This window comes from Coenobita brevimanus, chromosome 8, assembly GCF_032717465.1.
Source record: "Coenobita brevimanus isolate Jiangsu-jjx chromosome 8, ASM3271746v2, whole genome shotgun sequence".
Taxonomy (NCBI): domain Eukaryota; kingdom Metazoa; phylum Arthropoda; class Malacostraca; order Decapoda; family Coenobitidae; genus Coenobita; species Coenobita brevimanus.
In genome coordinates, this window is record NC_136961.1 from 43,887,467 (window position 1) to 43,901,547 (window position 14,081).

At 40.1% G+C, this 14,081-nt stretch overlaps 1 protein-coding gene across 1 annotated transcript in view; it reads right to left on the reverse strand.

Moving 5' to 3' along the window:
* Positions 1 to 2,420: 2,420 nt before the first annotated feature.
* Positions 2,421 to 14,081, reverse strand: part of LOC145408279 (solute carrier family 49 member 4 homolog) — a 37,419-nt gene continuing 25,758 nt past the window's right edge. Inside the window, exons 2-12 of the mRNA XM_080279049.1 lie at positions 13,342 to 13,410; positions 12,687 to 12,857; positions 12,366 to 12,529; positions 11,851 to 12,104; positions 10,988 to 11,100; positions 9,344 to 9,472; positions 8,535 to 8,664; positions 7,820 to 7,928; positions 5,088 to 5,274; positions 2,935 to 3,117; positions 2,421 to 2,726 (exon numbers count right to left, since the gene is read on the reverse strand). Coding sequence (XP_080135175.1) covers positions 2,590 to 2,726; positions 2,935 to 3,117; positions 5,088 to 5,274; positions 7,820 to 7,928; positions 8,535 to 8,664; positions 9,344 to 9,472; positions 10,988 to 11,100; positions 11,851 to 12,104; positions 12,366 to 12,529; positions 12,687 to 12,857; positions 13,342 to 13,354 — 1,590 coding nt within the window. The 5' untranslated portion in view covers positions 13,355 to 13,410 and the 3' untranslated portion in view covers positions 2,421 to 2,589. The remainder of the gene's footprint in view (positions 2,727 to 2,934; positions 3,118 to 5,087; positions 5,275 to 7,819; positions 7,929 to 8,534; positions 8,665 to 9,343; positions 9,473 to 10,987; positions 11,101 to 11,850; positions 12,105 to 12,365; positions 12,530 to 12,686; positions 12,858 to 13,341; positions 13,411 to 14,081) is intronic.

Genomic DNA, 14,081 nt, shown 5'->3' on the forward strand with positions numbered 1-14,081 from the left:
CCCTACCTAGTGGGTTTTCGGTAGCTTAATATAGGATTGGGTGATACAGTAGACAGATAGGTACACACACACACACACACACAAAACTTATCCATGTTCATAAACAAGAAATGAAAGTATACAACAATAATGGATGGGTGTGTGTGTGTGTGTGTGTGTAATACTGACACATGTTTCAGTATCATGAGATAAAAATTATGCTTTTTTTTTTTTTTTTTTTTTTTTTTTTTTTTAAAGGTAAAAAAAATAAACATCAACTTCAGGTCAGTTACGACACAAGGCATTTTATGTTCATGAATGTTTGGTATATTTGCAGTGGTTAGGGCAGACTTGTGGGCATTAGGGTTGACTCAGGAGAATATTCAGACCATAACACATTTTTCCCCTAACCTCTATATCTCCCACAGCTTAGAGTCCCATAACACCGTCCCTAGGGCCAACGAATTAACTGTGTTGTAAGTGACTGACTATACATCTAACGCTTACCACACTGGCCTTCCTACCATTTATTTTATTTATTATTATTATTCACCACTTATTTATATACTCACCACATTTTTTTTTTTTTAGGTCTTTAGTGGAAAAGTTTCTAGAAAAGGGAAAATGTTGTATGCAGCCTTCATGGATTTGAAGAAAGCATATGGCAGGGTGAACAGACAAGGAATGTGGAAAATATTAAGAATGTATGGAGTAAATGGGAAGTTGTTAAACGCCGTGAGAAGTATGCATGAGGGTGCTAAGGCTGCAGTGCGTGTGGATGGAAAACTGAGTGAATTTTTCTATCTGAATGTTGGGTTGGAACAGGGATGTGTCATGTCTCCATGGCTGTTCAATCTGTATATGGATGGAGTTATGAAAGAGATACAAGGTAGGGCAGTGGATGTTGGAGTGGCCCTAATAAGAGAGGGCAATGTTTGGAAACTCCCTGTACTGTTGTTCACAGATGATACTGTGTTGTTAAGTGAAGACGAAGGGGAACTGCAATGCTTGGTGAATGAGTCTGGGAGAGTATGTAAGAAACAGAATCTAAAGGTGAAAGCAGGGAAGAGTAAAGTGATGGTCTTCGAGAGATATGAAGTATTGTACCTGAATGTACAGTGAGGTTGGATGATGAAGAAATGGAAAATGTGAGTGCACTTAAATACCTGGGTAGTGTGATGAGTAAGGATGGAAGTTTGGAGGATGAAGTACTTGAAAAGGTACAACAAGGAAGGAAAGTTCCTGGTCCTTTGAAAGCAGCAATAAGAAACAGGGAAGTGAGCACAGAATTTAAAAAGTTGCTGAATGACAGTACTGTGATACCAACTCTATAGTATGGAAGTGAAGCTTGGACCTTGTTGGAGGGACAGAAGTCAAGAATGAGAGCAGTGGAAATGAGCTATTTGAGAGGGGCATGTGGAGTTACATGGAGAGACAGACAGACAAATGAGGAAGTGAAGGAGCATTGTGGTGTGGATGTGGATGTGACAGAAAGCATTAGGAGAAACACACTGAGGTGGTTGGCCATGTGAAGAGGATGGAGAGCAAGACTAACAAGAAGAGTATATGCGAGTGAGATGGAAGGGGCGAGAGGGAGGGGGAGGCCAAGGATGAGATGGAGGGATGGAGTGGAGAGGTATATGAGATAGAGCTGTGTGAGCTGGGAGCAAGGTAGTGAAATGGCACTGGACAGGGCAACATGGAGGCAATTTGTTTGTGGCCACTCCTTATGGGATTTAGGCATCTAGCAATAGATGGATATATAATAATTATTTTTTTTTATATTAAATTATTCATTCACAATACAGTCCTGCAGTTAGGCTTTATTTCTCCCTGTCTCACCTACTTTTGCCAAGTTTTGTCGAATATCATTACAGTACATGAGTTACTGCCTCAGTCTGATGATCTGATTTTATTGTTTCTATTTTCAGATTCTTATTTGGCTTTGAAGATCAATTATGAACAGGAAGAGTTAAAAATATTAGCCACTGCCCTGTTCATTCTTTGGTGCACTCTAGAATGTAATAAAATCACTTGACAGCAGCAAGAATAAAATGAAAAGTGCATCACCAGACTGAAAACATTAATGTCCAGTCTTCATCTGCTGGCAGCACTGTAACATTTAGAGGGGGGAAAAAATCCACCCATCATTGTCCTTCAGAATGTAATGCCCTCCTTAGTGATCTGGGTTTCATCTATCCATGTAATTATCCCATCTGTGTAAACATCATTATTATCATCATCATCATCACCATGACCCATTTTCCCACTTAATATTGAATGTACCAATACTGCTCACAGATCATATTAATTATGACTGGGACTCTAGGTGGATGGAATGAGGGAAGATCCAGTTAGCAGGAACAAGAGGAATCAATAACTTAAAGATAAATGACATATGAAATATAAATAGCTATTTATTAATGACCAGGTGCAACCAGTTTACAATATAGACAAAGACTGGTCATTTACTCATAAATATTCTAGTGTAAACTATAGTAACCTGGCCTCAGATCTGTACACTCATAAAGGGTGATGTGGAACCAGCCATTACCATCACTCTTATATCAGTAACATACATAGGCATGCACAGTATAGTAATATGAGGTATTATATTCGTTGATAGGCGGAGTGTTGGAGATTGTTCCTGTCGATGCTGGATCTGGAGTAGTCTTCTTTGACAAACAGCAGAGGTATAAGGGCAAGGGCTCCTGCACTCACCAATAGGTATGTAACCCATTCAAAGCCTGGCAAGAACACATTATATTATATACCTAAACACCATATTGTTTACAAAATGTTCAACACTACTACATGCAAACTGCTTCACTTAGTTCTCTTCTGAAGTGTCACTGAATTAATAACCTCTTATATAAGAAAGAAATCCATAGATGCAACTCTTGTACTGTATTTGAACATAGTTATAACCAAACAGAGTCATAACACAAAACTCACCAATGTTGGGGATAAAGAAGATGAAGAGGAATGTTAGGCCAACGAGATTATTTGTTCCGGTGAGGAGTCCACCCACACTGACCTCAGAACATGGGTAACAGATTTCCACTGCCAACTCAAAGAAGAGAGGACTACAAGCAAAACTAAACGACACACCACCTATTACACTGGCATAGATCTGCCCTGAAAGAAAAGGAAAATTGATTAACACAAACTCTACAGACATATTACAGTACTCTGTACATATATAGTAACAGCCAATCACTTATTAACCCTGTTGGGTCCAAGAGGGCCCAAAGCTTGGCTTCCATGATATGGATCACTTAAGCTGTGCATAGGAAATCAGTGTTCTCCAACCTGAGAAATCTACCACCAGACCAACTACTTGCCACTTTATTTGGATAGAATCCATAATGATCTTCACTACCATGATGTCAATAGCCACATGATTTTATTCATTTTATGAGACACTTCAAACTGGCTATCATCACTTCCTTCACTACCAGAGGCCATTCCTGTGCTGAGTGGCATTATCTGGCAGAAACTACAATTTAATGTAATATCAATCATCAGACTGAAGGATCAACCCTTTCACTGTTCATGAGTGGCTCGTCCATGCCACCCAGTTTGCTACCACCTTTAGTAGCAAACCAAATTTAATAGCCAGAGGTAACAGATGTAACCCCACCTTCATCTGAACATGAACCCAGTGGACTGCAGGCTTAAACTGCCCTTCTTCTGCAGTCCTGCATCCCTGTTTCAAAGGATAGAAAGGGGGTTAACAGATGTATGTATAACTGGACCGCTATCTGAGTATATCAATACCGCTGCAAGATAAACACATGTATACACATACAGTAGGCTCGCACAGTGCGCGAGAGATTGGGCGGTGCACGAGCTCGCGCACTGGGAATTCGCGTACTAGGAATACATAATCTTATGGGAATAATTACATATGGGCGGTACCCCCTCATACCTGGACATTTTTTGGCCCTTAGAGACATAATAAAGGTCATATGTTTCAGACATTGTACTAAAGCTATAGCTACAATAACAAAAATATGGGTAGTCACCTTAACAACAGTAGACAACAGGCCTGATGACCTTAAATAACAGGGGTTCCGAGGCGCGGCAACACTTACAGCGCCGCACTCCCCACCGCACCAACACTTCCCTCTGCAGACTCCTCTTGATCACCTTCCCCAGGAGCATCAAAGTCACTCACTTCGGCCATAAACCCTTCAAAGTTCAATGCTGACACTTCTGACATTGCATCCTCTTTATCCTCAACAGGAACAGGAGCAGACGATGTCGATGGTTCCGCTATTTCACCAACTTGAGCCCGCTGTGTGTAGCTTGTTATGAGCGTCTGTCTTCTCCTGTTTATTTCTTCCCTGTGCTTGTCTGTGTAGAAACGGAAGAGTTTGTCGATACCAACCAGAAGTTCCTCCGTTCTAAGGTTGCTCACTTCCTGTTCCTTCACCTCTTCCTTGAGCTTATCCACGGCAGCAAGGATCTTGCTAATGTTTGACATACACAGCTCAGTCCTGCCTTCCATCATGCTAGGCTTCTCAACTTGACTCTGTCTGGCGCATCAGCATGACGACACATGACGCGCTCTGTGAGGGGTGGTCGCGCACTAGTAGAAAATGGCATTTTTGAGCCACTCCTTGCCTCTGCCTTGCGTTCTGTGCAGTAAACTCGCGCATTAAAGGGTTTTTGGTTATGATATTTGGTCACTCGTGCACAGGGCGAATCGCGCACTGCGGTGACGCGCACTGTGCGAGCCCACTGTACTTGTTGTACTGGACTTAAAATGAACCACGATGGTGGACAGGTTTGGTGTAAAGGAGGAAGAGGTGTGCAGTGGGCCTATGAGCAGTTACATGCTGTGTGCTCTAAGAAGAAGGGATGCTTCCTATGGCAAAATATGCCATTTGGGGGCATGTCTGGATCCACGTCACATGTTATGCGCATTATACACACGCTTTGAAAAGTTTAGAACCTGGACAACAGGTATGTCCACTGTACATGAAAGGTTTTGTGGAAACATGCATAATGAGTGAGCTGACTGTCATACCAAAGGGATTAATGACTACTAAAGATCCAAACCAGCTTGAGAATACTGACAGGTTATTCTAAAAAGCACTCACATTTAGTAATGGTGATGGCACCCCAAGAAAGAAGGAAGAACCAGTAGTAGCAGGCAATGTCACAGATGATGAAGAACATCAGTGAAGGTTTGATGTGACCATATACGTAGTCAGTCAGCCTCCCTGCCACAAGAGTGACCACGCCAGACACTATAACAGAAGACAGCCCCACCCACATTGCCTCATCCTGGTGGGGGGGGTAATCATAAGATGAATAGCTTTAAGTGAAGTAATAATTCTTGTAATTTTATGAAATCACCAAATTAGTATTTCTGGTGTCATTTTAGGAAGGAGATTCAACCAAATTATAAAGATCCATTAACTTTTAGGGGGACTAAAGAAAAGAGCAAAGATTATATACATATCTGTAGATCTGGGTTTAGTACTGTATCATTTTTCAGCATTTTCAAGTACCTGGAAAGAGATGATTCTAGTTGGTGGCACCAATACAACCACACAGTTCTGCTGCCCAGTTGTAAAAATGCCCCTAACCTCCCTCCCAATCTCCCTTATAAGATTGTTTTAAGTCCTGTTTTTGTAAAATGACATGGACAGGACTGATGTGATAATTTTTAGTTTCTATAACCCAGACTGGAAATATCTTAGGCACCTCTTTCCCCTTGCTTTCATATTAATATATGAAGTTCATTCTTTTGACTTTACAGACCCCAGTTGGTGGGAAGGATATGTTATCAGGGAAGAGTGGGACTGACAAACAGTTTTAAAATTATTACCTTGGCACTGAATTGTTTAGTACTTCCTTTTGTGAAATTTCATTCAAAAATAGTATGTTAGTTGTAACTCATGGGTCAGGCATGGATGTCTTGGTGGTGTGAATGCTTAGAAAAGAGATTTTTAGTACCATATAACAAAAGGTCACCTAGTTCAAGTTAACAGTGGCTTTGGCTCCAGTGCCCACTTGCATGTACAACCAAGGGTAACAGCCAATCCCATTCTAACTCCTTCAAGGTGTAGGCACCATAGTCCAACAGCTACATTTAACAGTTGATGACCTGCCTACTACCCCTTGTGGCATTACATGATCAAAGAGTCTCCATTCACATTTTGGGAATCAAACCAGTGTGTGCAGGCAAGACTGTCACTCCAACTTTGATGTTGTAACCACTGGACTACACAGTGCAAAACTTCACAATAACACTGGAGTTGCAGCGTCTATCTCTTCACTTTAACCCCTTCATTACACCGACATAGTTTTAATTTTATTCTTGCTACCTCCAGATATATTTATTATCAGTAAGGGCCTTATTTTGAAGAAGTTAATGATGGCTGTATCTGACCCCTCCAGTTAGTATAGTCTCTTGGAGGTTGAACAAAATGCAGCATCTATCTCTTCACTTTAACCCCTTCATTACAATGACATACAGTAGTTTTAATTTTATTCTTGCTACCTCCAGATATATCTATCAGTAAGAGCCTCATTTGGAAGAAGTTAATGATGTCTGTATCTGACTCCTCCAGTTAGTATAGTCTCTTGCAGGTTGAATAAAATAATGTAGAAATGAGTTATTTGTGAGAAGAATGTGGAGTTGCATGGAGACAGACTAACAAATTAGGAAGTGAAGGAGCTTTGTGGTGTGGATGAGGATGTAACAGAAAGCACTGGGAGAAATACACTGAGGTGGTTTGGCCATGTGGAGAGGATGGAGAGCGAAACTAATGAGGGAAGTGTATGTGAGTGAGGTGGAGGGAGGAAGAGGGAGGAGGAGACCAAGGATGACATGGAAGAAAGAAGTAGAGAGGTACTGTATACGAGAGGGAAGTGTAGCTAGGGGGAGCGCAGTGAAATACCAGGGGACAGGGCGGCATGAAAGCACTTTGTTTGTGGCCACTCTGTATGGGATTAAGGCACCTGGTTATAGATAGATAGATAGATATGGCAAGGATGGAAAAAAAAAAAAAAAGAGATTAATGGCCTTAATGGTTCTTTCACCACGTTTGTATGGGGCTTTAATGTCTGCTGTCACAATATTCTCCTTGGATGGTATACTTGTGTGGCTAGGAGACTCCCTAGTACCTCTTCCTTAGTGATTTGTTTTTGGATACAGCTGGGTAATATCAATTCGTATTTTATTTATGCTGAGTATGGTAGCAATGGAATTATTTAAATGACACAGAAGAGGATAGTAAGAATTAATAAACAAGTCGCCTAGGAAAAGGTGTTGGGGAGTTTCCTCAACCGATGAGAATGTGGGTCTTTATGTGCCACGTGAAATTATAAAAGAAATAAGGCCCCAAAATACAAGAAAATAAATAAGAAACACTGGAAATTATAGCTCAGAAATCACCAAATATAAGTGATCTTTAGGCTGAGAAACTGCAAATTATTTAAAATCATCAAAGCAAATCTTCTGCACATCCATCACTCATATAATAGAGGTTACTGATAGCCAGGATTCCAAAGACTAGAATGATGTGTCTCTGGTCCATTCACTTGGGCATGCTGTTGGTAGTTTTCCCACTTTAATGATCTCTCTTTGATTCTGGATCCCACCTCACTCCATCCTAAGGTGGGGAGAAAAGGTCATGATGATGATGATGATGATGATAATGATGATGATGATGATGATGATGATGATGAGAAGGAGGAGGAGGAGGAGGAGGAGGAGGAGGAGGTCGACAATGATAATGGTGATGATGATGATGATGATGATGATGATGATAATTTATACCATGAGGTGAAGCAAGAAGGAAAACAGAATGCTTTAGTTTACCTGATAGAGGCCCAGATCTTTAAGGGAATAGTTGAGGACACTGGTCCAGGCTGCAGGCAGTCCACTGACGATCCCATAGGACAGTGTCACCAACAACACATCCTTGCTCCTGACACAAAACACATATAGTTATACTGAACTCTTTTTTAAAATTACATATTCTAAATAAAATTGCCATTATGGTGGGTTATAACAGTAGATTAACCCTTCTTCAGTACAATGATGTCATGAAGGTGCAGACAGCTCCTAATTTCTAGCATTTTTTTATGGAACGTGTGATTAGAGCAGAGCATATTTGACTTCTCTGCCTTGCTGCTAAATGTGCTCTGTTATGTGGCATGCAGAATAACCACATCTAATGAGCACAGCAATTCTTGAACATCGGGGTTGCCATACATCTTCATGCTCCCAACTTTAATTCAGTATACAGTACAGCCATTAGATAGTGTACTGTACATTTTTAATCGTTTCATTATTGGATCTTCTCTGGTACTTTATTCCAGCAACATCAGATTATTTTTACTCAGATTAGAGTGTCTATAGAAGCCCAAGAGTATTATTATTGGTGTCATCAACCCTCCCACAGTCAAGACAAACCCACTAAATGTATTCTAGTTAACAAGAGATGGTTTAAGTCAGCTGAGAGTGAGTCATGGCAGCTTGGAGTGTTACTAATAATTGTTTGGAAATTTTTAAACTCAGGTTAGCATCTTACCTGAGCATTCTCCTGACACTGTTCATAAAGTCTAGTCTCTCCTCATGGGCAGTGCGAGATGGAGGAGTTGGAGGCTTAGGAGGGAAGTATATCACAATGGCCAGAAATATGGCAGAACCAGCACCAGCCCCTGCAAAGATCACGACCACAATTACCAATGAATTGCATGTGTACTGAGAATCAGCAGCCTAATCTCGTTATTAATATTTGGCTTACTGGATGAAACATCTTCAAAAAAGTCTTAACCCTAATGAAGGGGTTACTAGAAACTGTTTCTTACCCCTTAACTATGAGAGGACTTTCCTAAGCTGTAAAAAACTGTTAGATGATAGCAAGAATAAAAGAGAACTCTTTCTGCCTTAGTGTGGGGGTTATTGGCCAAGTAATTAGGATTGCAAGCTACAAAAAAGCTGACCCAGTAGAGCTAAGGTTTAAATCCTGGTGCACGCAGGTGGCACCAGTCCATTCAAGTGTGCATCCACCTTTTGTGGTGTGGTAGGTAAAATAAGCACATAGGGTACCACCTAAGGGAAAGAAGTGTTGTAACCTGGATGATACAGTGGCCTTGTATCCCAAGGCGGTGGGTGAAAAACTCTTGATAACCTCATATATGGTACCTACGTTATGGAGAGAAGCACTCTGATCGGCAATTCATGGTATTTGACCTCACCTTTATGTTTTATCTTTTCAGAGCCCATAATTATGAAAGGTTCATTCTTAGATGTAAAGAACTGAGGGATTGGACAGAATAAAACAAACACATCAATGTAAAGAGATAAAACTAATTACAGAAGTGCCTGGCTACTAACATATGTATAAGAGTCGCTGGATGTCACTTCTGATCTCTTCAGGTGTTGCTCCTTGGCTGGGGGAACGCACTACCAATGGCTCCATGTAACTCACTGCTGACCCTAACTGGTTCATCACCTGTGCCACCGCTGAAAAATGTACAGCACTCAAGTAAGACAGCTGTTATACATATTTGGTTTGTTACTGGCTGCATTTTATTAACTTAATGTATTAGGCTCTTATGATTTAGTGCCTGTAAAGCTGAACTGTATTTTCATACCAGGCCATGATTCAGTTTACCTGTAATATCTTCTTAATGAATGAAATATGATGTCCTTGCAGACAAATATATATTGAAGCCACATGAATAGCTGCCGCAAAAATGATATTGCTGAAGTAAATGTCAAACAACAGCCAAATTCTCTTCTAAATACTGCAAATGTTCTGAGTATCCAAGCTGCTGTAAATCTTTTACAGAATTCACTATCTTTAATCCTCCTCATTTCCCTTTGCTCCTCATGGGGCAACACAGGATTAGATGATGATGATGATGATGATGATGATGATGATGGCTATCATTAATATGAAGTTATAGCAATTTGTGATACTAGCTATCATATTTGAACTTGAATGACTGTTTGTTATACTGTGGACTAAGAAAGGAAACTTAGAGTTTTATAATGTTTGTGGTACACAGTAGCTGTCTGGGGTATATGTTATCCAAAAATTGTCCATGAACTGTATTTTCATGGGTTTATCCCATATATTAGTGGTATAGTTTTTTTTTTTTTCTGTTTTCAGACAATTTTTTTTTTAACTCAAAAAGGCTCTGTAGTGGTGACAGGGTTTACCAAGGCTATATCTGTCCCCTTCATCAATCTCTCCTGAGCTGAATGCAATCATCTAATGATGGCAAGACTAAACCCTAAAAAAGTTCAGAGGCTCCCCGACTCTTCCTTACCAGTTTATTTTTGCATGTGGCATGTTAGTACTGCATTCCTTTTTTTTTTTCTTTCTTTCTTTTTTAATGTCTGTTTTAAAAGGATATAATGATATTAATGAGCTCTATTCCAAATGAACTGCCAAGAAAAAGCTGGTAGGGAGCCTTATAAGTCCACAAGAAAACCCATGATCCAGAGTTTCTGTCCACTCTCTGTCGTTGGATGGAGACACCTTAGCCAGGATTCACAATAATGAAGACTTTTCAGAGTTAAGGTGGTAAAGTACTACAGTTTGAAACATGGAGAACAGTTCCTGATTCCAGTGTTACTTGTGCAATCTAGAAAGGCTTTGAACTTTCAATGCCAGGTCTTAATTCACCATCAAACCCTGGCTATGGTTTCCTTCCAGCCAGGGATGGGAGTACCAGGTGAGCAGAAAGTATGATCGTATACTTAAGCCTTACATCACTGAATGGAATGTAAGCTCCTGGACTGTGACCTAGATTTCTAAAGCATGTGATGGAGATGGAACAGACAGTATTTCTCTTTCCTGTAACTAACTGTATTCTGTAATGCTGGATGCAGGCTGACCACACCTAAGTAATCACAGGCATTCCATAACTGACTGTAAAAAATTAGGGACTTATATATTCCACTTCACCGTTCAAGATTTACGCATACGACTCTAAGGCAAACAGATGACCACAGTGCCACAAGACTGACCAGTGGCTGTGGTTCTCTCCTTGGGCGGGAACCACTCGGCAGCAATCAGGGGCGGTGCAGCCATCACCAGGGTGCCGGGGATCCCAACACAGATTGCACACACATGGGCCATCCTGAACAGGTTACCATCTGTTACCAATGTTTTTATCTTTGTCATCATTACCATTATCATTATCACTGTTTATTATCATCATCATCATCATCAATATATACAGTAATCATCATCATCATCATCATTATATCATCATCACCATTATTATCATCATCATCATCATCTTCATCACATACTACTACTACTACTACTACTACTACTTCTACTACTACTACTACTACTACTGCTGCTACTACTACTACTACTATTACTACTACTACTAATAATAATAATAATGTACGGTAATAATAATAATTCATTTAAAAATTGGGTATTTAGGATCCGAAAATAGGAAGGAGAAAGAACCCTGTTGTGTAAATAAGTGGAGTGTAAGAGACAGTGGAAGGTGAAAATTCATGTGATATTTGTATTGTATCAAATGACTGATTCATCATCAGCTTCTGATGATGAATATTTTTAAGCAGTGTTGCATTATGAAACAACTTTGAACAGTCGTCACTGTTTCACCTACGGTACTTTCTGGAAACAAACTCATTAATGTCTGCATCATTCCTTGTACCTGATAATGACACTTCTCTGTGAAACTCACTGAGAGTTACTACCATAACCAAAATGGAAGTCATTAAAGAGGTACTGTTATTAAAAGCTACTGTTATTCCTTTTTTCTGGTGCTATGCCATAAATTATGAGTCAAGAGGTGGTGTAGCATTAACCTGAATGCACATTGTTTGTTAGATGGAACAAAACTTACACAGTAAAGAAAGTATCTGATGTGGTGAAAAAGGGAATTATTCTGACTACTGTGCCAATGGCAATGAGTGCCGCACATGTCAGCACTCCCACACGCAGACCTTTGGCAGTCATGAGCCAGCACATGGGTGTGATACAGGTGACAAAGGAAATGGTGCCCCAGTTGGCCATCATTGCCACTGTGGATGACCCCCACCCATGGAAGGCAGCATTCACACTGTCGTCTATTGGCCCCCATGTTATCCACTGGAGGTCCTGAGGGAAATAAAGTTTCTGTTACATACTATCCCCTATGCTGCTTGCAGAAATAAAAATGTACAAATACTGTGTACAATATTCTGTACTCTGCTTTGATAGACTATTTAACATTTATTCTGTAATAACAGTTACTGGATTTCCATTTATGTAAAGGTATGTATCACACTAATGGCACTGAATTTTTTTCATTCTAAATACTAAATACATAATAATAAACACAATTTTCTCATCTCGTATTGTCATACAAAATTCACTAACCTGGAATAATGCCATTATGGAAAATATGAAAAGTACCCAGAATCTTCTAAAATAGAGTCTTGTCTCCTTCACTTCCAGTAGGCTGTTATCATCACACGGATCACCTGGGGTGTTGTGCTGGGGATGATGCACCTTCACTGCCACCACACCATCCACCTCATCTTCTGTAACAGTTATTCATAGCCATCATTCAGGCTACCAGTTACAAGTGTACCATAAATGACTGCAAATTATTAGGCACTTGCTTACACATTCACAATAATAATACAGATATAAATTTCTTGACTTATAGCCAGTAATGAGGGTATGGAGATGATATACCTGTGCTAGATGAAGTGCGTGGTGGCGATTTAAGTGTGTTGGAGGGTGATGACTGACTTGAGGTGGTGGGGTTGTGGTGAGACTGTGGCAGGGTGGAGGAGGAGGGGTTGTTGCTACACGTGGCTTGATGTTTGCTGGAGCTCTCACCATTGCCAGACAGAAGAGAATTTTCTGAAAGTGTGGAAGGGTAGCATCAATTAATTTTGCATCTTGATTTTTGTTTTTAATACCATTCTACCTTTTTTTCTTTTTTCAATATATATCATGTATTTGAGATTTCACTCCCATATCCACTGAAGCCTATCACACAAACTGAACATCCACACATTTGATATCCACACCTTATATCCACACATCTAATACCAACACACTAATACCCACACACCTAATACCCACACACACCCACACACCTAATGCCCACACACTAAGAACCACACACCTAATGCCCACACACTAATACCCACACACTAATACCTACACACCTAATACCCACACACCAATACCTACACACCTAATACCCACACACCTAATACCCACACACCTATGACCCACACACACACACACACACACACACACACACGCCGACCAAAACAGTACCACGCTCTCACCATCGCATGTTCGGGTGTAAAAATAAATAAATAAATAAACAACGCACCTGTACCATCCATTACTTAAATATATAAACAGTTGATTTAGTTTTGAAAGATGATTGGCGACTACACATCTGAAAAAAAAAAGGAAATTAGTATATACTGTGTCCATTAATAGGCAAAAATCTAATACACTAACAGGAATGACAAAAATCTATCTATCTATCTGTCCATCAATCTATGTGTTTATGGATCTGTCTGTCTGTATATCTATTTGTGTTTATGTCTATTTATATCCATCTATCTATTTTTCTGTATCTGTGTTTATGTACATCTTTATCTGACTATCTATCTGCCTGTCTATCAATCATCTACACTTTTAATGACTCAGGAGCGTAGGGGCCCGGGTCTAGGCTGCTCAGTCCGGACATTAGGAGAGGCCAGTAATAAATGGGAGTCGCATTCTAAGTGACTAAGGAGATTTCGTAACGCATCTTCTTTAGCGAGTTATTCAGCACATTACACATCAGTATCCTCTTACATGTTATCAATAAACACATTCGATATTAAGAGTAAAGATCATACACAGTAAATAACACATGAAATAGTATTAACGGGTTATATGCAAAATAAATCGCTAGAGAAACGATCCTACGAAACCTGTCACCGAGTCACGAAAAACACTCACGAATTAGGATGGCCCGATGTGCGTTAGTTTCGTCCTGATTTCCGGACAACTACCCTCGACCCACAGACTCCCTATAAAAATTAATGCCCTTGTTATATAAGTAGGAAATGTAGCTAC